Here is a 27,200-nt window from a genome sequence, read left to right as displayed (position 1 = left end):
GATCCCCTGGAGAAGGGAATGGCAACCCGCTCCAGAATTCTTGCTTGGAGAATTCCATGGAGAGAGGAGCCTGCTGGGCTATAGTCCATGGGGTTGCAAAGAGCTGGACATGACTGAGTGAAAAACGCTTTCATTTTCAGTCAATATTCCTACTAAATTATACTTTATGCCCAAGAATCTTAACTTGTAGAGACCATACAAAAGGTGAGAATTCAAATGTCTCAATAATTATGATAATAATTCAAAAATACTTCAATATGAGCACCAATATGGGTTGCATTATGGAAAACTGGATGTAAATTAATATTTTAATTCCATTCTGAGAAGGAAACATACTTTTTGTGTGCATGGAAAGAAGCATATGTGAAGCTCTTTCCTTCATATTCAGCAAAAAATGTGCTTTCTTCCAGAACGATGTGGTACACTTCATTCCCAGAGCATCTGCCGTACATCTTCTGCCACTGTTCTGGTGACTGCTGGCCTTCTCTGCAACAAAAGCACACACACATACACACGCACAGAGACAAACAGTGAATGTGGCTCAAAGCACAGCTGCTGTCCTACATACTCCAGAGTTTCCCAACTTCAGGGAGGAACAAGCACAGTTCAAAGAAGTATCTGTGTGGTGTTCAAAGTGATGACGTGATCACCAAATATTTACAAAGAGTCACCTACAAGAATTTCGAAACTACAGAATATAGATACTTGCTAAATGGGAAATTCTTTAAAACAATTTCACAATCCAATTAATAAAATCATTTATTGTGATCATGAACCATTGAGCTGTAGCAACTGAATTTTTATGTATATTATGTCATGAACAGCCTATACATACTTGTCTTATAGTCTCAATAATATAGCACACTTCATCCCATTTATAATACCTGCTTGTCCCCTGTATGTTTTTTACTTTGCTTTGTATTTAAAATTATAAATATACACATCTCAATTTATCAGTTTGATTTCATAAAAAAAATACTCTTTATTTCTGTCCAAATTATAGCAATGGCATTCTCTCACTTGTGTAGAAGTTAACAAAAGATACATTCTGTGATAAAAGAATCTCTGAAAGAGATTTTCAAAAGTACTTTTTAAAAAGAAGGTAAGTTTATCACAGAAAATGTAGTTTCTCTTTCTCCCCTCTAGAATAGCCTGCTCAGTGGCTTTAGAAATGTATCAAAAAGTCAACGTATGCAAAATTTATTGTGAAGATACATGAATGATTTCCCATTTTGTACAATAAATTCCACTTGGTGAATAAAGCTTATGAACTCTGTTAAGTACAAGAAATACACATTCTAGAATAAATGTGATACATTTATAAAAATCAAAAATATTTCACCATAATCTCTGTAGCTTCTGCATGGATTAAAGTCATACCTATCATATTTTTAACTGAGTTTTGTTTGAAGGGTTACTGGGAGATAAACATTTATAAACATTTTCAAAGTGTCAGTAAGTTTTGTTTTTTTTTTAATGTATATTTTCCAGGTATGTTTCATTTGTACTTCATTCCTTCTTGAAAGTGAAAGTGCAAGTCGCTCAGTTGTGTACAACTCTTTGTGACTCCATGGACTGTGGAATTCTCTAGGCCAGAATACTGGACTGGGTTGCCATTCCCTTTTCCAGGGGATCTTCTTAATCCAGGGATCAAACTCAGGTCTCCTGCACTGTAGGTGGAGTCTTTACTGCTGAGCCACAAGGGAAGCCCAGGAATACTGGAATGGGTAGCCTATCCCTTCTCCAGCAAATCTTCCTGACCCACTAATCAAACTGGGGTCTCCTGCACGGCAAGCAGATTCTTTACCAACTGAGCTAACAGATCAGATCAGATCATATCAGATCAGTTGCTCAGTTGTGTCCGACTCTTTGCGACCCTATGAATCACAGCACGCCAGGCCTCCTTGTCCATCACCAACTCCCGGAGTTCACTCAGACTCACGTCCATTGAGTCAGTGATGCCATCCAGCCATCTCATCCTCTGTCATGCCCTTCTCCTCCTGCCCCCAATCCCTCCCAGCATCAGAGTCTTTTCCAATGAGTCAACTCTTCTCATGAGGTGGCCAAAGTATTGGAGTTTCAGTTTTAGCATCATTCCTTCCAAAGAAATCCCAGGGCTGATCTCCTTCAGAATGGACTGGTTGGATCTCCTTGCAGTCCAATGGACTCTCAAGAGTCTTCTCCAACACCACAGTTCAAAAGCATCAATTCTTCGGTGCTCAACCTTCTTCACAGTCCAACTCTCACATCCATACATGACCACAGGAAAAACCATAGCCTTGACTAGACGGACCTTTGTTGGCAAAGTAATGTCTCTGCTTTTGAATATGCTATCTAGGTTGGTCATAACTTTCCTTCCAAGGAGGAAGCGTCTTTTAATTTCATGGCTGCAGTCACCATCTGTAGTGATTCTGGAGCCCAGAAAAATGAAGTCTGACACTGTTTCCACTGTTTCCCCATCTATTTCCCATGAAGTGATGAGACCGGATGCCATGATCTTCGTTTTCTGAATGTTGAGCTTTAAGCCAACTTTTTCACTCTCCACTTTCACTTTCATCAAAAGGCTTTTTAGTTCCTCTTCACTTTCTGCCATAAGGGTGGTGTCATCTGCATATCTGAGGTTATTGATATTTCTCCTGGCAATCTTGATTCCAGCTTGTGTTTCTTCCAGTCCAGCGTTTCTCATGATGTACTATGCATATAAGTTAAATAAACAGGGTGACAATATAAAGCCTTGATGAACTCCTTTTCCTATTTGGAACCAATCTGTTGTTCCATGTCCAGTTCTAACTGTTGCTTCCTGACCTGCATACAAATTTCTCAAGAGGCAGATCAGGTGGTCTGGTATTCCCATCTCTTTCAGAATTTTCCACAGTTTATTGTGATCCACACACTTAAAGGCTTTGGCATAGTCAATAAAGCAGAAATAGATGTTTTTTTGGAACTCTCTTGCTTTTTCCATGATCCAGCTGATGTTGGCAATCTGATCTCTGGTTCCTCTGCCTTTTCTAAAACCAGCTTGAACATCAGGAAGTTCACAGTTCACATATTGCTGAAGCCTGGCTTGGAGAATTTTGAGCATTACTTTACTAGCATGTGAGATGAGTGCAATTGTGTGGTAGTTTGAGCATTCTTTGGCATTGCCTTTCTTTGGGATTGGAATGAAAACTGACCTTTTCCAGTCCTGTGGCCACTGCTGAGTTTTCCAAATTTGCTGGCATATTGAGTGCAGCACTTTCACAGCATCATCTTTCAGGATTTGGAATAGCTCAACTAGACTTTCATCACCTCCACTAGCTTTGTTCGTAGTGATGCTTTCTAAGGCCCACTTGACTTCACATTCCAGGATGTCTGGCTCTAGGTCAGTGATCACACCATTGTGATTATCTGGGTCGTGAAGATCTTTTTTGTACAGTTCTTCTGTGTATTCTTGCCATCTCTTCTTAATATCTTCTGCTTCTGTTAGGTCCATACGATTTCTGTCCTTTATCAAGCTCCTCTTTGCATGAAATGTTCCTTTGGTATCTCTGATTTTCTTGAAGAGATCTCTCGTCTTTCCCATTCTGTTGTTTTCCTCTATTTCTTTGCATTGATCACTGAAGAAGGCTTTCTTATCTCTTCTTGCTATTCTTTGGAACTCTGCATTCAGATGTTTATGTTTGCTTTTCTCCTTTGCTTTTTGCTTCTCTTCTTTTCACAGCTATTTGTAAGGCCTCCCCAGACAGCCATTTTGCTTTTTTGCATTTCTTTTCCATGGGAATGGTCTTGATCCCTGTCTCCTGTACAATGTCACGAACCCCTGTCCATAGTTCATCAGGTACTCTATCAGATCTAGGCCCTTAAATCTATTTCTCACTTCCACTGTATAATCATAAGGGATTTGATTTAGGTCATACCTGAATGGTCTAGTGGTTTTCCCTACTTTCTTCAATTTAAGTCTGAATTTGGCAATAAGGAGTTCATGATCTGAGCCACAGTCAGCTCCTGGTCTTGTTTTTGTTGACTGTATAGAGCTTCTCCATCTTTGGCTGCAAAGAATATAATCAATTTGATTTCAGTGTTAACCATCTGGTGATGTCCATGTACAGAGTCTTCTCTTGTGTTGTTGGAAGAGGGTGTTTGTTACGACAGGGAAGCTTAAGACTTAAGATCCTGGGCCTTGGAGTCTGACTGCCTGATCTGAACCTTAACTCTACAATCTTGGGTGAGTTATTTAAGTTGTCTATGATACTTTACTTCCATAAAAAAAAAATTATCAGTGGTACTGGGCTGCATTAAATGAGATAGTACAAATAAATCCTTTAGCAGTACAAATTAATCATTTAGCAGATTTGGGGAGCATAGTAATCTTCAGTAAATAGTAGTTTACATTATTATTTTGCTGGTATATCTTCTTTATTGCAGAATTTTGGAGCCACTTTCAACATTCCTAGTCAACAATATGAACGATATTACTTTTAAAGCCTTTACCCTTTTTTTCTATAATATTAATATATTTTTGGAAATAGGAAAATGTAAAACAAAACACATTTGACTATGGAATACATATGGCTACATCTAACTACTGTTTCCTAAGAATGATTATTCTTGGTGTAGAACACCTTTTCTTTGACAAATAAAAACAAAGCTATCTTTGATATGTACCATACTGCTGCTTGGCAAGATAGCACTTGGCAAAGACAGAATCCATTTAAAGGGCTGAAAACATGAGAGGAGGTGCCAGTAATTCATCAGGGTTTCTTTGGCATCTGAAAGGCAGCATAGGGTCAAATAATAGTTGCATAAGGGCACTAAGAGCTGTTCAAGCGAATTACAAATCTAATTCCAGCTGCTGAAATGGAAATGCAATGTGGTAACTTGGAAGGAAACAGAAAAGGAGGGATTTTGACAAGGATGACTGTAATGAATTTCCTTAAATCACTTGCTTGTCTTCCTGCTATTTCATAATGGCACCTTTTTACCAAACGTTTTTTAATGAGCCTCTAATTTCAGCTAATTGTAAATATACAGAATTTTTTCCTTTCACTTCATGTTAATTGCTTGGGAAATGTTGGAACTTAGCCACTCCATCTTCTACTGATGGGTATGTCTGGGTCTCACTTATTAATTCCTACATGAAATATTTATTGAGCACTTGGGATGTGCTAAGAAAAGTTCTAGATTTCAAGGCTAAGGCAGTTGACAAAAGGGCAGAAATGCTTTCTTTCTTGAAGCCTCTAGTGGAGGAAAACTGGCAGTAAAGCAAATTATGTGTTGGAAGTGGTAAGTGGTAGGGAGAAAAAAGAGAGGGAAATTTTCAGGGTTGGGTTGGAAAATAAATGCATAATTGAAGAAGACCTCCCTGAGAGAATAACATCTAAGTAAAAATCCTGAAAAGAGTGAGAGAGATAACCATAGCAGAGAAGACTGTTTACGGCAGAAGCAACAGCAAGCACTTCCCTGGGACAGGGCGGCGCCTGGTGTGGCTGAGGAAAAGCAAGGAGGAGGAGGAACTGAGGCCAGAGGAATAACTGGCAGGGAAACAGGTCACACGGGGATTTCTAGAATCTTACGATCATGTTGGGCTTTATTGGGAAAATTTGCAAAGATTCTGATTTATATTTTGCAAAAAGTCCCTCTGGTAGTTGTTCTGAGAATAGACTGAAGCAGTGGCAATGATCAGTGAGGACTTTTCCACAAGGATCCAGTCAGAAGGTGATGGCTTTGGACCAGGGGAGATTCTGGGCATGTTCTGAAGGTGGACCTAGGTGTATTTGCTGACAGAAAAGAAAAATAGGAATAAACACCTTAAGGACCGAATGTTCATCAGAAATACAAAAATTAAATGATCAAATGAGTGAATAAATAAATAAATTCCATACAGCTAAAAGTGAAAATGCAAGAACTAATGCTTAGTGAGAATCATGGGGAAATATCAAATATAAAATGTTTTAAGAATTAAGTAGCTTTAGGTAGAGTATTTAGTGAACTAAGTCCTAGGGAGAAGACAGGTAAATCAGAGATCATATATGTGGGCTTCAGAAACACTTGAAATAAAAAACATTTCGAAATGGATGCTCATGATAATATTCTTGTGCGTTTAAGTGTCTGAAATAGATTTTAAAAATGAAATGCATGTTCACAAAAGTGAAGAAACAAGCCAAAACTAGTAAGGATTTTAAGTTTTTGTTGATATAATTTTTCACTGCTACCTTTCAAAGCAGCATTATAGGGTATATTATACACCCACCCCCTCTTTACCAATATTTTGAGAGTAACATTTTATTTAGGCAGAAAGTAATATTTTCCCTTTATACTATGATGAATGTATCAACTTTTTTCCAAATGGCTACCCAGTTATTCAATTTATTGAATAGTCCAATTTTTTTAACCAATGATTTAAAATAACTCCATTATCAAACACCAAATTCCGAGATGCCTATGGGCCTCTTTCTCAACTTTCTAGTCTGTCAAATTGATTTGCCTTTGTCCATTCCCTAACACTACACTATATCGACTATTTTAGGTACAAAATTGTTCTAAAATACATCAGGGTAATCCCTCTCTTTATTGTTCTCCTTCAAAATTTTTCTTGCTATTTTGGTTTCTTCATTTTTCCATATGAACTTAAAATCAGCTTGATTACTTGAAAAAGAGTATGATTATTGCAATGATTAATAAATCTGGGTGAAACTGACATCTTTGTGATACTGACATAACTTCATTTGTATGCTTGTTACTTGTCTCTTTCTGCCACCATCTCTCACTTAGCATGAAGCAGAACGTAAACACCATAACTTCTCAGACCACTGTCTATCTTGTTTTCTGTGGGATCTCCAGTAACCAGAGCATTTTACAGAATACAGTGAAGTGACTTCAAAACATATTTGTTTAATGACAAAATTTGATTCTTCTGAAACCTTTAAGATGCATGCTAGTATTATGCCCATCACATAGATAAAGAAACTGAGGATCAGTGGTTTCAAGTCTTTGGTCTTGCCAGCATGGATAGAAGAGTCTGTGACAAACACTGCCTTTTATTCAGAAGTTTCAGTTCTGAATTCTCTAATATTCAGTGTGAATGTGGAGCGTTCTATTTCTTTTCTTCAGGCTACTAGAATTTGAGAGCCAAATTTTACTCCAACCTTTATTAATAATACAGGGCATTTCAGAGCCTATAGATTTGTTAAAAAAAAAACAAAGCATAAACCTCTTGTTTTCAACTTATCATTCCATCCTTATTTTCTTTCATCTTTTCCTACTTCATGTATCTGGGCAGACTTAACTAAAGATTATTTTTTAATGAGACAAAAATAATCATATAGCTGAGTAAATAATCTATTTACATTTTATACAAGAGAATTCTACCACTTAAATAACTCTTGAATGCACCACTTACCCTTTTCTCCATCATCAACTCTTACACTCTTAAAATATTCCTACTCCATTTCCTTGCCTCTTATATGGATTGGTGCTACAATAAGAGTGAATTTCAAAATCTCAAATCACTTCAGGTCACTTTCCTGTTAAAAATAATTAAAGAGTTTCCTCCTCCCATCTGAAAAAGGTAAACTTTCTCACCATCACTACCAATCCCTCCTGACCTATGCCATGCCTGTCTTCCAAATTTCATCTGTCATTTCTGTCTCCTTTTTCTTGGGTGCTCCAGCAAACTTTAGTTTCCCCTGATCAAGAAACTCTCTTATCCAGGTCTTCTAACCTGTTCCTTTTTCCTCCTATGTCCTCCTCATTCTTGGACCCACAGTTCAGTCATTACTCTTTCAGCCATGCAGTGGTGGACTTCATGATAGTATAACATTAAATTATATTAACTAATCCTTAAAGTCTTGCTTCCTTGTGAAATAGGCTCCATGGGACAAAGGACCATCTCTTGTTTACCATGCTATCTCTGAGATAAGACATCTGGTCTGACAGAGTATGTCTTAATAAATGTTTTGTTAAATGAACAGAGTATAACCTAACAGTGTTCTTCATGCTCAGTTACTAAATTTTCTGCTTTTCTAATTATATAATTCCTTTCTCCTTCACCAAAATCATTTTTACGTCTTATCAAGTACTTTCCCTATGATGAATTTGCTATTAGAATGAAGAGAAAAAGCCTTCACTGAGTTTCATAATCATAAATGGACATGAAATGAACTTAACCTCAGCAGCAGTAAAAGACAATAAAGATACTAAGGACAAAAAGCAAAGAATGAAAAGCTTCATGAAAATTATGAAAAGCCATTTAAGAAAGATTTACTCTGTGTTTACATGAATAGAAGGACCATTTAGGGAAGACAGTCTGCTTCTGCATTCACGTACTGTTAGCCTCAAAGTAAACTCCAGCATGTAAAATAATATAGCCTGTAGTTTATATTTCTGACTCTTTACAGGCTACTTTACCATACTGACTGATAATGCAGTAGTAATTGCATTATACAGTAACTGACTGGAAATTAAATAGTAATAAATTCTTCCTAGACAGGTTTATGTCTACCTTAATTTTCAAAATAATGCCAGCTCCAGTTGTTAGAAAAGGTGTTAGTAGAAAAAAGAAAGAAAATAAAAGAACATGTATACCTGTGGTGGATTCATTTTGATATTTGGCAAAACTAATACAATTATGTAAAGTTTAAAAATAAAATAAAATTAAAAAAAAATAAAAAAAAAAGAAAGAAAATAAAAGAACATAAAAAGAAAATATTCTACTAGGGAAATAGAGGAAACACAGAATAGAAGCTTGTGCTCAATGCTTGAAAAAAATCTCTATTTTCCCTGAACAAAAGGTCATGCTGTAAAAATTCATAAATCCAATACCATAGTCATGAGAGCCTTAGAAAAGTTTCAGTGCACATCCTAGAACCAAAGGAGGCTTATGCCTGCTCCTTTCTGCATGCTTAAACCCTAAACAAAGGTCTTACATATATATACACATATATTTGCAAAAAGAAAGGAGAAGTATAAGGAGAGGTGATAGAGAACTGTTTATGAGAAAACAAACAAAAATGTCTGGTGAAGTAAATTGCAACTTTCATGTCAAAATTTTCAAGACCCTGTAGCCTTCACCCAAGCTCTTTTAAATCTCCAATTCCTGTTCAGTAATAATAAGGTACTGGGGAGCTCCCACTTCTTTCAAATCCTGTTCAATGATTAGAAAGCTCTGTCTCATCCAATTTGAAAGTCCAATCTTCCCAGCTGAGGCTAATTCTCCCTGGAATGCTGCGGCTCTGAAGTGACTCACACTGGTCACCAAAGGCATCTCCTAGAGTCATGTAAACATGTTTGTGGGGTGTGGAGGGGTGGGCCTCTGTGTATCGTGTACCATCCCTGGGAAGGAAACAATTTCTGTCCACTCTGTCTAACCTACTTCCCAGACAGATGTCCCGCGCACCTTACAGCCTTTGGCTTCTTGGGTTTCCTCACCTCGTAGCAGCACCCTTAGACAGGGTACCACAGAGAGAACATAGATCTTTTCAAGTCATCAGCTCTGATGCTGGAAACCCCATGCATGGGAGTGAAGGTTCTGCCATCTCTCTCTCTTTGATTCTTTTTTCCTCAAGTTCAAATCAGAAAACTACATACACCAATGTCCAACTGGGGAAGGACATACTGGTCCCTGCTTTCTGCAGACATGCCTTATTCTCCACGAGTATTAATTAGGTCATTTCATGAACTTCATTTCATGAGGCTAGTGAAAATGACAGTGTTAGTCACTCAGTTGTGTCCAACTCTTTGCCACTCCCAGGCAAGAACACTGGATTGGGTTGCCATTCCCTTCTCCATGGGATCATCCTGACCCAGGGATTGCAACTTGAACCCAGGTCTCCTGCACTGAAGGCACATTATTTACCATCTGTACAACCAAGGTAGGTACAAACACACTGTGCTGCTCTACTAGCCTTCTCTGATCTTTTCTTTCTATGGAAGGGTGGGGAAATTAGAAAATGGGATACTTCACTCTTTTTCCTCCTTGGTTTTAGATTGTGGTCACCAATTTTGGGACAAGATGAAAAGTCCCTCTCATGATCATAAAAGGCCAGAAATGGGCAGTGACCCAATTCTTGGAAGCCACACCCCTTCCCCCAAATAGTTGGAATAATCTTCCCACTCACTGGCATATGAAATTATCCAGCCTATAATACTAACCACCCTATATTTTAGGTCTATCTCTGAGATAGACATATTCTGTCTCTGAGACAGAATATTCCACATTCTGTCTATGGAATGTGTATCTCTCTAAATAAACCTGCTTTCACTAAAAAAAAAAAATAATAAAAATTTGAAATAAGTTATGTTTGTTTTATTCTGCTTATTGTGCCCCAGTTAGAAATATCTAACTTTTTAGTGGTGCATAAATTAAAGTTGACAAATGATTTTGCTTTTCTTTCAAATGCAAAGTGCACACCCCTGGTTAATCCATGATTACACTTTCAAGGTAAGTGAAAGTAAAAATGAAAGTTGCTCAGTCACATCCAGCTCTTTGCTGACCCCATGGACTATACCCCAGGGAATTCTCCAGGCCAGAATACTGGAGCAGGTAGCCTTTCCCTTCTCCAGGGGATCTTCTCAACCCAGGGATCGAACCCAGGTCTCCCACATTTCAGGTGGATTCTTTACCAGCTGAGCCAAAAGGGAAGCCCGAGAATACTGGAGTGGGTAGCCTATCCCTTCTGCAGCAGATCTTTCCGACCCAGGAATCAAACTGGGGTCTCCTGCATTGCAGGCGGATTCTTTACCAACTGAGCTATCAGAGATGGGTATTTATTGCCAGAGAATAAATTCACTCACATACTGTCTCCTGTGCTGCAACAAAACCAACCCACTGGAACAGGACCATTAAATAGTAAGTGCTTGGGTCTGCAACTGTAGAAATGTGCTTCCTAGACCATTGAATGCAGTAAAAGAATCTGATATGGTTTTGATTTTCAAAGTTTCCCCACATCAACTTTTCCCAAAAGGAGTAAATAAGAATCTAACTGGAATTTCCTGTTCCAGATGCAATACCCTGAAGTCTTATTATACTGCGCTCTCTGTTCTTATTTCAGGAATGTACTGAATTACCCCACTCAGTAATGTGTGCATTAAAAAAAAAAAATAGCATAAAAGCTTACTTGACAGACAGCTTCCTATTTCTAAGAAGGTGATTTTTTTGTAAAATTCATACTAATAACTTTTAGAAGGTAAAATTGAATTTTTGTGTTCATATCTTCTTCATGTATTTAAAGATACCACAAAAACAAAGGTAAACTATAGAGTGCAGGCAGGCATTACTGCCTTCACGGTTGTACAGTGAAATTATTAGTGGAAATCCTTCTGCTATCTTGAACACCTCTGCATTATAATTATCACATTTAGTTTTGCTAGTACATTTTGTTCTTTTCAAAGCTAAATAATGTATTTAAATATACAATAAATGGTGTTTCAGATTCACTAAAATTCACACAGATTGCCAAATTAGCTGCTTTTATATATTTCTTTTTATTACCAAATGAAATTATTTTCACCTCCATGGGAATAAAGAACATACTGTCACAAGGTATCTTTGGTATAAATACCCATTCATCTATATATAATAAAAGGCTTTACATATAACTGGGGGAAATCTTTGCCTTAGGAAAAGGATGTCATTTAAATTTATAATCGCAGAATTAGATAAGATAAAGTTCCCTTATTGGTGCTTTATTTTAAAGAGGATAAGAAACTATATTTGTTGCCTCATTATATTAGATTGAAAGTAGATTTCAAAAAGCCTAAAACAAGTGACCCAAAGGTTTTAATCTAATTAAAATTAACATTTTATTTAATTCCATACCCTAGTAGTTCACCAATTAATATTAGCTTGGTTCCAGATAATTGTTTATATTCTTTAGAGGAGGGTCTCTGAAAACACACACATTAATTTAAAAATGAATGTAATTTATTCATGTGGTCTAAAGCTTCTACTTTATTTAAAAATTAAAGTATTTAATGGTATTCTGATTTTCCTTTGCTATCAGTGTCAGGAATCTACAGTCAATACTGTAGGTAAAAGAACTGATTTTGACAAATGGTAGCCTGTGTCATTGAAAACATAATTGTAATTTATGGAGTGGAAATGGCAAATTGGAGTAGATGGAAACTTCTACCACAGGTGAGGTTACAAAAGGAAGGGCTAACATACAACTTTGGATGAACATTTATTCTTCCTGGTCTGGGACTCAATCTGACACATAAGTTGGATTATCTTACTGGGGAGAAAGGTAGTCAAGAACTCTAAGTAGAAGAAGTAATAAAACTCAAAATGAAGATGCTTCTGTCTTCCAGGAAGAGATTTATGCATCTCTACTCTTGAAGTAGAACATTCCCAGTTTTTTATGTTATTAGACCTCAAAACAAAAACCTGAGTCCTAAGATTAAAACCATGTAGAGGATGATAATCAATTTTCTACCACTAGATGGAACCAGAAAGCTGTTTGCATTCTCAGGATAAGAAAAATCGCTGTGAAAGTGGCTGTAACAGAGAAATGCCATTGAGCTTTCAAGCATTCTCAATAGTGAACATAAACAATGAATATCCTTTTGAAAGCGATTTCAAAAGAAGAAATAGAGCTCAAACTTTAAGTTTGAAAGGCTGATTGTACATGAAAGTGTTCCAAACTCATTTCCCTTAAAGTTTGTTTGTTCTTCAAAATCTCTAGTGTGGTTTTCTGAAGTGCTCAGTTAATTCAAGAAGTCACCTAATTATCACACAAACAAATCCTAAAAACACTTGCAAAGCCTTTTCATCTACTTTTTAAATTGTCAGGTGAAATAGAAATTCATCTCTCATAATGACACTGCAGTCTCAGCTCTTTAATTCCATTATTAAATAGATCCTACCCCACTGATTTTCAACAGTTCTCCTTCAGCATTTGTAAACATTTATAGCTAAAATGTGCCATCTCCCTGCCTCTATCAGAACACAGACTGCTTGCTCACAGAATAAGTACCACGCGCTTAGCTTATGGTCAAGCTCTCTGTACCCTGATGCATTTGAATTGCTCTCTGATATTTGTCCTTTTAGTTTAGAATATCACAGTGACATCTTCAAGAAAGTCGTCTTCCATAAATATTAATATTGGGGATATAGAAGTTTCATAAGCTTCTATAGCTATTATTCACATTTTATCTTTTTAAGGATTTTTTTTTCTCTTTTAAAATTATGTGTAAGTAGCAAGTTTCTTTAGTGTCTGTCCACATTATCATTTGGTTTAGCCTCAAGGTGTGCAAACTAATCTTACCATAGCTAAAAGAAACTGTACTAACCAAACAGATCTACTAGGAGAAATTTATAACACATTCCAAACATACATAAGCCATGTCTACAGTGTGCGCTGCCTTGTATTGAATGTTAGATTTTGTGATCAGAATGTATGCATGTTTGTGTTCATCGAACTTCTAACATAGTGCCTTATACTGTATGGATGCAAATGATTATTATTATCTGTGGAAAGGATGAATGAATGAATGACCAAACATTACAATTTGTTGTTGTTGTTCAGTTGCTAAGTCGTGTCCGACTCTTCCTGACCCCATGGACTGCAGCATGCCAGGCTTCCCTGTCCTTCACTATCTCCCGGTGTGTGTGTTTAAGTCACTAAGTCATATCTGACTCTCTGCTACCCCATGAACTGTACAGTCCACGGAATTCTCCAAGCCAGAATACTGGAGTGGGTAGCCGTTCCCTTCTCCAGCGGATCTTTCCAACCCAAGGATCAAACCCAGGTCTCCTGTATTGTGGGCAGATTCTTTACCGTCTGAGCCACCAGGGAAGCCCCAGCATGCCAAGCTTCCCTGTCCTTCACTATCTCCCAGAGTTTGCTCAAATTCATGTTCATTGAGTCAGTGATATCGCCTACCACCTCATCCTCTGCCGCTCTCTTCATTTGCCTTCAATCCTTCCCAGGATTAGTTATATTTTAACTCTAATGCTATCTTATGGAGAAGGAAATGGCAACCCACTCCGGTGTTCTTGCCTGGAGAATCCCAGGGACGGGGGAGCCTGGTGGGCTGCCGTCTATGGGGTCGCACAGAGTCAGACATGACTGAAGTGACTTAGCAGCGGCTATCTTAAACATGTGATTTCATTCATAACTTAAATTGATGGAAAATGCTTCTAAATTCTGGGCTTAATGTGAAGAGTTTTGAGTTATCTCTTTTTTTTTTTTTTTTTTTAATTTAATTTTATTTTATTTTATTTTATTTTTTTTAAACTTTACATAACTGTATTAGTTTTGCCAAATATCAAAATGAATCCGCCACAGGTATACATGTGTTCCCCATATCTCTTAATAAAAACATGCTATCAAATTGTATTACTATATCATTATAGAAGATTGTATCAATTGTGGAAGGTTGTAGACTGTATCATTGTAGAAGATTGTATCAATCTTCTCTTGATCACATTCTCTGAGGTGTGAGACTAGAGAACTAGCTCAGGGAAGATTCCTCACAGGGCTATACATATTAAAGTATTAGTGACTATAGATTTAAGTCTTTTGATTTTCCATTCTGTAAGTTGAGCTGTTAGCCATCCTCTTCCCTTCCATCTCTTCCACCTAATTTTACTCTAAAGTATCATTAGCTGCACCTTTTTACATTGTTAAAAATGTAAATATCTACATTTTGTTCACTGGCTATAAATAAATCAATGGCTTCACATAAAATTGGAGAACTCATTGTATACCTTAAACTTGGGCAATGCTACATGTTGATTATAGCAAAGCTGGAAAAAAAATACATTATATAAGGCATGAATAAGGCATGTTCTCTACCTTAAATGAAATTATGCCCTATCAAGTAGGAAAAAATAAGAGGACCTTAATACATACTCTGGTAGAATGTCATAACATTCTACATGAGCTCATAGAAAGGAGACATCACGTTAAACTGGGGAGCTTAAAAATATTCACAAGGAGATAGAATCTTTGAATTTCAGGAAAATCCTCTAGGAAAGCAGAAGAAAAAAATTCAAGGCAGAAGGAACAACATTTAAAAAGATGTAGAAGGCGGAAACCATGAAGTATATTTAGGATCATGTTATTTGGAGAACATGATACATAGAATCATGAGAATTAAGGACATAAAAATAAATTGGATGAGAGCAAAGAGGGGCCTCAATAAATAAAATTAACACACTTAAATCTAATTTGATAACAGAAGATAAGCTATTAAGGGTCTGAGCAGTATCTGTATTTCTCAAACTATGTTTAATAGAATAATGTTCTAGATGATCTTTCAATAGGTGGAAAAACATTTCTCAGGTAACCAAATAGATTTTGGATACACCTAATAAAATGCATTTCTGTGCAGATTTTCAGTGCAGGTTAATCTCTGCAGAAGAAAAATGAGTAACCTTCAGATATATGATTCAAACCTCCAGTCCTGAAATCTGGGTGTGTGTGTGTGTGTGTGTGTGTGTGTGTGTGTGTGTGTGCTTGTCATGGGAGAGATGAAGAAAGGCTCACCAGGGACCACAATCTTAACTGCCATGATCAAAGAAGCCGACTTCTGTGGAACCAGCAGAACTATTTGCTTTCATGCTTTCTCTTTTTTATCTTCCTGGGAAAGACTAATGAAGTGGCAGCCTTTGACCAGGCTTTGCTTTCTTATCATCTCCTCATTCATTCACCCTATCTCAAAATGAAAAAGTCTCCATCGTCCAAAATTTTCTCAGAACTTCCCAGAAACCAGTGACCTCCGAATTCTGTTTGCTTCTTCTCCATCTTAAGCCATCTGTATTGTTAACACTCCAGTTATTTTTTTGGAAATCCTTGCTCCTTTTTATCCTGTGATGCTACACTATATTTGCTGTCCTTTTCTCCCATCTGTTTCCTATAAGGAGTAATTTCCCAAGGAAAAGTCTTAAGTGATCATTTCTCCCAAATCCCCACCATTTCTCCTTTCAGTTCTGTGGCCCTGAACAACCCTGATTCCTCTTCATGCTCGCAGGCTCAGTTGCTTCAGTCTTGTCTGACTCTTTGGGAGCCTATGGACTGTAACCCCCCAGGCGCCTCTGTCCATGGGATTCTCCAGGCAAGAACACTGGAGTGAGCTGCTATGCCTTCCTCCAGGTATCTTCCAGAACCAGGGATCGAACTCTCATCTCCTGAGTCTCCTGCATTGCAGGTGGATTCTTTACCCAATAAGCCACCTGGGAAGCCCCGATTCCTCCTCAGGAACCAGTAATTCCTACAAGCAAAGGTACCTGCATCAAAAAAGCAAATAGATTCAATCCCAAACTCCTTTCTCCTTCTGCCAAAACCACACATTTTACAGTTCTCTCCTGTCCAACCTCAGTGTGTGAAGACATTTTCTTCCTCTTTTCCCCTTTTCTATATCCATATCTAATCAGTGGCCAAGGTTCATAAATTCTAACTTTGAAATATTTTTCTTATCAATTCTCTTTCATTCCCATTAATAAGCATAAAGAGCAAAGAATATTACCTCTTGGATGGGACTAATGAAATAAATATTTTTGTGAAATTAAGTGGAAAGGAAAAGAAAATATTAAATTTTGATAGAGATGGAATATCAAGATGGGTCAGCTGAATGTCTATCAACTGTTCTGATAATTTGGCAAATGTTTGCTAAAATCATCACAGTCCATGTTTGACAGCTTACAGTGATATCTGCCCAATGAATAAATTTCTGTTCATCTTTCTAGTATGTTTGCCAAATAAATCAAAATACTAATTTAACTGACAATAAGAAAAGCCCCTGCCAAGAGCACTGAACACTCAAATGTAAATGAAGTGAGTAAGAGGGGAAAACTGAGAAGGGCTAAAATACAGAGCAAACATCAATGAATCAAAGGGATACAGTTATTCAAAGTCATCTAAAATTGACCCCATCTAGTTGACTCACTGATCAACTAGAACAGGAATGAGTATATTAACATCTAAATAAAGAAAATGTAAGATCATAGGAGCATTAATGAGCCTTGCGAGATGCACTGGTCTAGGTCATGCTAAGTTGATGTGAAAGCCTCCTGCTTAGTCATTCAGTATTTGTGACCCCATGAACTGTAACCCTGCCAGGCTCCTCTGTCCAGGGGATTTCCCAGACAAGTATACTGGAGTGGGTTGCCATTTCCTCCTCCAGAAGATCTTCCTGACCCAGGAATCAAACCTGTGACTCGTGAGTCTCCTGCATTGGCAGACAGATTCTTTACCACTGAAGCCACTTGAAGTAATCAGGGAAATACAAAACAAAACCATACTTAACATATGGTTTCCATCTTTGCCCCATTTCCACAGGCTAGAGGAAGAGAATTAAGAAACGTATGAAGGTTAAGTGGAGAAATCTAATTCTAAGGCTGAATTAGGAACTCCACTGTCAGACCTAAGGGAGGACTGTCACTAAATAAGCTGCCCTCTCTATCTCTAATTCCTGCTTCCTTTGTCTACCTTATTTGCTTCAGAACTCATAATTATTATTTCCTTAAGTACCTACAATCTACAGAGCATTTAATTTAAAAATACATTTTCAAATTAGACTATTTTAGATTTTGTATTATATTTGTTTCTGTGTTTGTTGGATCTAAGTCTTTAGCTTGTGTCTATCAACTATTTTTAGTCAATCACCATTTGTTATAGAATGAACTTTTAATAATATTGTTCCTTCTTCTTTTTTAATGGAGAAATTTGAGTATTACTGTAGGTATTGTCTCAATTAATGGTTTGATAATCCCTACATAAAGCATTTCTAGACTACTCAACATTTCCCCATTATACTACTTGATTTAGCTCCCAAGTTTGCTCTCTTATTATTAAATCAATATATTTGAGGTCTCTAATTTCTGCTGATGCTTAAAGGCAAAATTTTAAACATGTTCTGTTAATGAGTGAATCTTCACTATACCTTCAATTAATGCATAACAAATTACTTTAGTCAAATAATATTATTAATAAAATATATTAGATTTTTTAAATTAAGTGATCTATTAGGATGATCATTTATACTGAAGTGATGGTATTTATCTGTTTAAGATAAGCTAGAATATATAAAAGTTCTTACAACTCAATAATCAGAAACAATGTGATTAGAAAATGGACAAAGGATCTGAATAGGTTTTTGCTCAAAGGTGATATGAAAATGGTCAATAAGCCCATGAACTAATTGTAACATTATTAGTAATTAGGGAAATGCAAACCAAAACCATAATGAAGCACCACTTTGCATTCAATAGGAGGATTATGATGCAAAAAGCAGATAATAACAAGGATTGCTGAGGACATGAAGAAACTGGAGTCATGATAGACTGCTGATGGCAATGTAAGATGATATAATCCCTTCAGAAAACATCTGGGACATTCCTAAAAAAAAAAAGGCTAAATAGATTTACTGGTGTGGGGGGTTGCTCAGTCACTTCAGTCACATCCAGCTCTTTGTGACTCTATGGGCTGTAGCCCACTGGGCTCCTCTGTCCGTGGGATTTCCCAGGCAAAAATACTGGAGTGAGTTGACATTTCTTCCTCCAGGGGATCTTTCTGACACCCAGGGATTTAACCCTTGTCTTTTGTGTCTCCTGCGTTTCCTGCATTGGCAGGTGCTTTCTTTACCACCAGCACCACCTAGGAAGCTCATGACTCAGCAATTTCACTCCTAGATATAGACCCAAAGAAATTAAAGGACATGTCCACATAAGAATCTTTACATTTGTATTAAGAACAGCCTTATCCATAATGCTGGAAACAACCCAAGTACCCATCAGTTGATGAATAGAAAAGTACAAAGAAATATATCCATACAATAGAAAACTACTCAGTTTAAAAAGGAACGAAGTAATGATACATGTTACAATATGGATGAACCTTAAAAACATTATGCCAAGTGAGAGAAGCCAGTCCAAAAACAGCATACACTGTATGATTCCATTCATATCCATCCATTGTAATATTCCATCCATTGCAATATGCAATGTCCAGAAAAGAAAAATCTATAGAGATAGGGTAAGGTTTGTGTTTGCCTATAGTTGGAAGAGTTTGGATACAATGTGGGCTATTGCAAAAATGCAGAGAGTTTATGAGATAATGAAAATATTAGGATTTAGCAGTGATAGTTGCACAATTCTATGACTATACTGAAAACTACAAAATTGTATATCTTAGCAGGTGAACTATATGGTATATGAATTATATCTCAATAACAAAGAAAGTACTTTTGGTGGATTAAAGCATTTATTGTGTCACTTAATTGGGGAATGATTTTGCAGGTCAATCTTACTTACAGGAAATCCTTACTTATGTAGTAATGTTTTCAAGATCATCACTTTCTTTTTTAATATGACAATATTCATTAGAGTATATTAGGAAAAGTCCTATTTGAGGAGATGCTGAAATTCTTTTTAAATTTATACGAAGTCCAATGTTCACCAGGCACTATTGTGTGCCAATAAATAATATTTACTAGGAGTTGGAAAATGTAATTTAACCATTCTATAAATACTAATGTGTGTTAGTGTTGAAGGGCTTCATATTATCATTTGTGCAAGAATGAAGGTGACTAAATTCTCAGCTCTAAAGCTGTACGAATCTGTGACAAAGATGGATGACAAAATAATGAAGCCATAAATTCTATGAATATTCAACTAGTTGGTGACAAAGTTTTCAGTATTTTATTTAATTCCATCAAAATGCTGAGTAAGTCCATCCAAGAAAAACAATTTCATTTGTGGACCTGTTACATTGTTTCTGTTGCACATTTTAAAGGCTTATCAATGTATAGAATGGAAATAGTTATATTCAGAACTTTGAGAAAATTGCTTCTGGGAAACTCTTTCTGTCTCTATACAGCAGAGACATAATTAGAGGGAAAAGAGGTAAATCTACTTAAAAACACCAGAGGGAATTTACTATTTTTCAATTATCAATTTCCTCCAAGCAGTACTAAATCCCAGGAAAGAATTTCCTTTTCCTTGATTTATTTGATTTGGCATTTCACTTAAACAGCTATCAATTAACTCACTAAATTTAAATGATTATAACTGCAAGTACCACTGTGGGATTTATTTAGAAAATCAAACATTTTGTCTAAAATATCCAGTAAGGAATATGAAAAGCATGAAATGTGGTGCAACATTTATCTTTTTGAATAAGAGCAGTGACTATATTCGCTGATTGTATTTTACTTGATAATGCAAGTCAAAAGCAACATCTATGGTTTAGGAAACTCTATCAAAATAAACAAAGAGGAAAAAATGTTCTCATGATATAATTTCCCTCAATACCCTAAAATTCATTTAATACTTTCTTTTATACTACATTAGCTAATTTTATCAACTACTTTGTTATCATTCTATAATACTTATAAAATTTTAATTTTGAGCTCATTTGTGTACATACAGCTTTCAGATAAAAACTTACCTCAGAAACAGAAAAAGAATGACTTTAAGACCTTTCAATAGTGACTGCTGTCATCCTGTTTTGCAAGATTTTATTTGCTAAGTATTAATTTTGAAAGGAGAAACAATACCCTAATTCCAGGCCTAACTAATGAGGCAGGCATAGAATTTGGGATAAAACAAATCATCTCTCGATTAGTTAGAAAAGACAGCAAATCACTGTTAATATCCTCTCTGTCTTGGACCCTGTAGTAGGTCTGTAATTGTCTGTCTACCCTCTGTCTACCAGATGGTGATAACTCACACAAATACAAGTAAAGGTACATATCTAGCTGTATACTTAGGCTTACTGTATTTCTAAGTCACATAACTACACTTATATAATTCCTTTTTATAATTTAAAATGCATCATCTTAAAGAAAAAATATACTTACTGCCCTCTAGAGGTATGGACCAGCAGTGTAATAAGTGTAGATGTTGCTGGGCATATACAGTTTAAAGCTAACATGGCGTATTTAAACTCTTCTTCACAAACAACATGATCTGTTTGAAATAAAATAGGTAAATTAGAATAATTTACCTTGGGATAGTAGTATTTTAAAGTAATATGTAAAACAGAGAATAAAATTACAAAAGCTTCCATATACATACACTTGCTTCAGAGATGTTTGTACATGTGCAAATTTATCTCCAGGAAAAATGTTTCATAAGAAAGAGTACTAGACTGTGAGGTAAGTTATTGAGGTACAGAGGGCTTCTAACCCCAGATATGTCTTTAATAAAACTGACAGCCTTTGGCAAGAAGTTTTTCTCCTGTGCCTCATCTGTACAAAAAGGTAAGAAGTTGGTAGGTGTGAGGTACAGCCTGTATACTAAATTGAAGACTATACACAGTCTCCTTTACTTCTGATAATTCTATGGTATGAAATATAACAGTGCTGATTTATAACATGATTTATTTATCAAATCCATAGTCACATAACATAAAGACTTAGAATTACTTATTAAAAAATGTGGCAGATAATATTTGCACAATAGATAAGTAATAATTTGTACAATCAAAACAACTACCATTATCGATCAATAAAAATTAATCCTGATATAAATATAAATTATACCTTAACCTTAGAATCTAAGGTCATAAATTCAGAAGATGATAGAGTCCAGTTAGAAACAATAATAAATGGCATAAAAATAAATTCAATGACATAAAAACAATAGAGAGCTAGAAATGATGACACATGGTTGGGGGAGTGAAGGTCATGTTAAAAGGAGTAGTGCCATTCAGCCCAAGTAAATTGTTTTCATGCAGGAATGAGGGCCCAGATGCCATATGCTCAATTTTCCACAGAAATAACATTTTAGAGAAGCAATTAATGTTTGGGGAAAAAAAGCTGTTTGTTTTGGGGGAAAAAAACCTTCCCTTCCAAGTAAACTGCTGTAGCTGATATTGAAAATAAAGACTGCTTAAAGTTCTAAGAAAATAAATATTCTTAGGCAGAAAATAGCAGTTTTAGCTAATGAAGAAATGGGTTGAATTTGTGAGTCTGATCTATGAAATGAAAACACACACTATACAATTTATGATGAAACAAGATTACTTGGGAAGTGATTCATTAAATGTTCCAGATAGATAAATAATAACCTTACTCTTGTTTGCATAACATCAGTGAGCATATGAAAGAGCCCGTTATTTTTCTTTTTCCTTCATTTCCTTAATTCATTTTTTCTTTTACATTTTATGGAAGAAATTATAAGCTATGGTTACACATCAGGATTTACTCTTTAAAAAAATCAAGAATCTAACAATGCCTCTTTTTTTTTTTCCTGCTTGTCAGTATTATAATAAAAATCTATAAGAAAAACCTCCAAAATATATAACCATGATTTAACAGTTTACAGGAAGATGGGTAGATTCTAAGTTCTATTTTGAATTTAGAAAAGTATTCAAAGTATCTGCAAAAGAACAGTGACTTAAACCGCTATTTTAATATTTCTCAAATAATTTTTAAGTATATAATGCCCAATCTATGAAAATAAAGTTACAAAACTGTTAAATGAAGAATAATTTTACTTTAGAATCATATGATAGCCAAATACATGGGGTCTATAAATTTTAAACCAAAAATTGAACACATGATTGAAGAAAAGTATGTATATCTATTATGACATGAGATAGAGTATTTAAAAACCCACTACCAGAAAATTTGGAAGGTATGATTACCATATATGCAATACCAAAGAATGCTCAAACAACCACACAATTGCACTCATCTCACACGCTAGTGAAGTAATGCTCAAAATTCTCCAAGCCAGGCTTCAGCAATACGTGAACTGTGAACTTCCAGATGTTCAGCTGGTTTTAGAAAAGGCAGAGGAACCAGAGATCAAATTGCCAACATCCAATGGATCATCAAAAAAGCAAGAGAGTTCTTGAAAAACATCTATTTCTGCTTTATTGATTATGCCAAATCCTTTGACTGTGTGGATCACAATAAACAGTGGAAAATTCTGAAAGAGATGGGAATACCTCTTGACCTGCCTTTTGAGAAACCTGTATGCAGGTCAGGAAGCAACAGTTAGAACTGGACATGGAACAACAGACTGGTTCCAAATAGAGAAAGGAGTACGTCAAGGCTGTATATTGTCACCCTGCTTATTTAACTTCTATGCAGAGGACATCATGAGAAACGCTGGGCTGGAGGAAGCACAAGCTGGAATCAAGATATCCGGGAGAAATATCAATAACCACCCTTATGGCAGAAAGTAAAGAAGAACTAAAGAGCCTCTTGATGAAAGTGAAAGGAGAGTGAAAGCGTTGGCTTAAAGCTCAACATTCAGAAAACTAAGATCATGGCATCCGGTCCCATCACTTCATGGCAAATAGATGGGGAAACAGTGGCTGACTTTATTTTTGGGGGGCTCCAAAATCACTGCAGATGGTGATTGCAGCCATGAAATTAAAAGACGCTTACTCCTTGGAAGGAAAGTTATGACCAACCTAGATAGCATATTGAAAAGCAGAGACATTACTTTGCCAACAAAGGTCCGTCTAGTCAAGGCTATGGTTTTTCCAGTGCTCATGTATGGTGTGAGAGTTGGACTATAAAGAAAGCTGAGTACGGAAGAATTGATGCTTTTAAACTGTGGTGTTGGAGAAGACTCTTGAGAGTCCCTTGGACTGCAAGGAGATCCAACCAGTCCATCCTAAAGGAGATCAGTCCTGGGTGTTCATTGGAAGGACTGATGTTGAAGCTGAAACTCCAATACTTTGGCCACCTGATGCAAAGAGCTGGCTCATTTGAAAAGACCCTGATGGTGGGAAAGATTGAGGGCAGGAGAAGAAGGGGACGACAAAGGATAAGATGGTTGGATGACATCACTAACTCAATGGGTTTGGGTAGATTTCGGCAGTTGGTGATGGACAGGGAGGCCTGGTGTGCTGCAGTTCATGGGATCGCAGAGAGTCGGACATGACTGAGTGACTGAACTGAACTGAACTGAATACCATATGCAACTATTAACTTTCCCTTGGCTTAATGTACAAACTATATTTCTTCTTGCAGGGGACCATGAGAAAATGTGGTAGTTATATGATAGTTTGAAAATATTCCATCTTATTTTCCTTTAGTGCTAAAAGATAAAAAAACTGGGTCCCCTTCCTTCCATTTTCCTCAATTAATGTGTTATCTCTGGTTGGTTGGAAATGGCTGAAGTACAATCATGTTGCACTGGCTAATGTTTCAAAAACTATAATAATCAGTGGGAAATAGAAGAGAAAATTTAGCTTTAGGCATCATTTTTATGTCTGTTTATGCTTTTTTTCTACAGGTAAGTAAAGTTTTTACAGTGTCTATTAACCCAACAAGCAATGTACACATTTCTGGAGGCAATTGTCCACATAGATACAAAGTTTTGAAAAATTTTAGTAAATACTGAATTATTTAGGAAGACAGTTACTGTATAAACTTAGAGAAAGTTTATTTTGTTAATACTATATGTGAGTCATTAATAGAAATTTAAGATCTGATCATTAATGTTGTCAGTGTTAGTAGCAGGCATATATTTATTGGTGCAAGCATCTGTTTTGTGTTGTCTTTTTTTTGGTTATTCATATCTGGGCATTTACAGTGTTGAGATATATGCTTTCTTACTATTAATTATTTCTCTTCTGTTTCTCCTTCATATTACAAATTACATATTCTATTAATTATTTAAAGTGCATTCATATAGATATTTACATTTACTCTGAATTTTGTTCCAGGCTAGTAAAGGAAGTGTGACAAAATATTTATCATACAAAAGAGATATTGGATCAGATAGGTTGAAAGCATCCATCTTAGATTAATGAGTTAATATATAATCTTGGGATTCCTTGTTAGAGAAAAAGAAAAATCAGTACTCTTTATAAAGAAAACATATATTTCACCAATAAGGATGATTGACACATGAAAAGGAATACTATAGCATAATAGTCTTCATTTACACAAATTAAGAAAGGTGAAACTCAGTCTGCAAATCAAAATTGAATTTATCTCTAGATGTCTCCTCTCAGGACCAAATCCATCCCTCCTCCTCAAACATTTATACTCACTGTTATTTCCTAACTTGAATACAAAAGCAGAATATTCTTTCATCTTATTTTGCCCCTCATTTCCCAATGTCATATGACTGCCAAGGTTTATGGATGGTACCACTTTGGTCCTCTGTCACTTTCTCACTCGCCTCCCCCCCCATTCCCACTCTTAACTACTTGTTGCAGGCTTCTGATCCTTATCCATGCTCTTAAGGGCCACTTATCAGCTTCTAGAATTAAAATTTTTTTTTTTAATTTTAGAAACAATATGCTTCATCTTGTGTACTAGATGTAGAGAGCAATCTATGCTTAAAAACACTATTGTTTTTGCAGTTAAATGTGTGAATACTTTTACTACTTAAAAAAAAAAAATGAAGTTCAGTATGGGGTTTACTACCAAATAACTTCAGGTCAGGTTTTACCACTAACAGAAATACTAAAATATTTTCTTTTCTCAGAGTTTTCTGGATTGAGGGATCCCAAATCAGCTAAAGGGATCAGGGACCTTTATATAAACACTAATAATCTCTCACTTGGGGTAATAAAACAGCTTCCTAAATGCTTGTCCTGTTTTGTAACTTTTTGACAAGCCACTTATCACCCTTCTAAGACTGTGTTGGCAAATACAATTGCCTCAGTCATGAATGAATAAATGACATTTACCGAAATATGAATGGATTTAGAGATGATTGTATTAAGTGAAGTAAGCCAGACAGAGAAAGACACATATCATATGATATTGCTAATGTATGGAATCTAAAAAAATAACACAGAAAAACTTATATATGAAGTAGAAATAGATCCACAAACATAAAAATAACAAATGCATGATTATCAATGGTAAAGCAGAGGGAGAGATAAATTAGGAGTCTGGGATTAACCTATATACATTACTATATACACAATAGATAACCAACAATGACCTACTGTATAGCGTAGGGAACTATACTCAGTATTTTGTAATAACCTATAAGGAAAAAGAAAATATATATGTATGAAAAAATATATATATATGTATGGAGAGAGTTAATTCTTGGGTAGGTTGATAAGGAGTCTGGGGCCCTAGAGGAGGAGAAAAGGACAAACGTTTTTTTTCTACATTCCTTTGTCATAGTCACATAAAACTTTTTTTTTTTCCTTTAAGCCCAGAGCTAATGATTATACAGCAAAACAACTCATCTTCCTCAAGGGTATGTTTTTCCTTAAACTCCTTACCAATGATTATATAACAACAACGTATCCTGCGCAAAGACATGTTTCTCCTTCTTAAAAAAAAAAAAAAAAAAAAAGTCTGACTAATCCTGTTATCTTAAAATGTATACTGTGGGAGTATCTGGTAAGACCTTTACATCCTTGAGATGTTCTTTTGATTTATTGTTAATAACCAACTGAGAAAGTATACAGCTCCCTTGCTAAGACTAGTGACAGGACACTCTCCACCCCCCTTTTGATATCTACGTCAGAAGCTTCCTCTATTCCTTTTTCACTGTAAGGGAACTTCTGCCACATGAAGTTCTGAGTGTCTGAAGCCTTGCCCCTGGTCCTGAAGCTAAATTCTCTTCTTCAGAGATCACAACTCCAACATTGTCCACCATAAGCTATCAGTATGTGTAACTGATTCAGGCTTCATTAGTAGCTCAGCTGGTAAAGAATCTGCCTGCAAACAGGAGACCCTGGTTCAATTCCTGGTTTGGGAAGGTCCCCTGGAGAAGGGATAGGCTACCCACTCCAGTATTCTTTGGCTTCCCTGGTGGCTCAGATGGTAAAGAATTTGCCTGCAATGTGGGAAACCTGGGTTTGGAAGGTCCCTGCACTTGGAAGATCCCCTAGAGGAGGTCATGGCAACCCACTCCAGTATTCTTGCCTGAAGAATCCACATGGACAGAGGGGCTTGGTGGGCTATACAGTCCACACGGTGACAAAAAGCTGGACACAACTGAGCAACTAAGCACCCAGCACATAACTGATTCACGTGGCTGTACACCTGAAAGTAACACAACACTGTGTATCAACTATACTTTAATAAAATAATTAAATAATTAGGTAAAATAAAAATGAAACTCCTGGCCAATACAGTTGCCTTGGTCAACCACTTGTAAAAGAATGAAACTAGAACATTTTCTAACACCATACACAAAAATAAACTCAAAATGGATTAAAGATCTAAACGTAAGACCAGAAACTATAAAACTCCTAGAGGAGAACATAGGCAAAACACTCTCTGACATACATCACAGCAGGATCCTCTATGACCCACCTCCCAGAATACTGGAAATAAAA

The 27,200-nt window shown here is 36.2% G+C and overlaps 1 protein-coding gene across 2 annotated transcripts in view; it reads right to left on the bottom strand.

The window, feature by feature from the left end:
* KCNT2 (potassium sodium-activated channel subfamily T member 2) overlaps positions 1–27,200 on the bottom strand; it is a 425,317-nt gene that overhangs the window by 122,865 nt on the left and 275,252 nt on the right. Inside the window, exons 14-15 of one of the 2 annotated variants that reach the window (XM_055581824.1) lie at positions 20,779–20,887; positions 337–507 (exon numbers count right to left, since the gene is read on the bottom strand). In XM_055581824.1, coding sequence (XP_055437799.1) covers positions 337–507; positions 20,779–20,887 — 280 coding nt within the window. The remainder of the gene's footprint in view (positions 1–336; positions 508–20,778; positions 20,888–27,200) is intronic. The other variant, XM_055581825.1, reaches the window with a different exon arrangement.

Source organism: Bubalus kerabau, chromosome 5 (genome assembly GCF_029407905.1).
Source record: "Bubalus kerabau isolate K-KA32 ecotype Philippines breed swamp buffalo chromosome 5, PCC_UOA_SB_1v2, whole genome shotgun sequence".
NCBI lineage: Eukaryota > Metazoa > Chordata > Mammalia > Artiodactyla > Bovidae > Bubalus > Bubalus kerabau.
The sequence above is the reverse complement of the archived record's forward strand: the minus strand, read 5'-3'. Positions and strand labels throughout refer to the sequence as shown.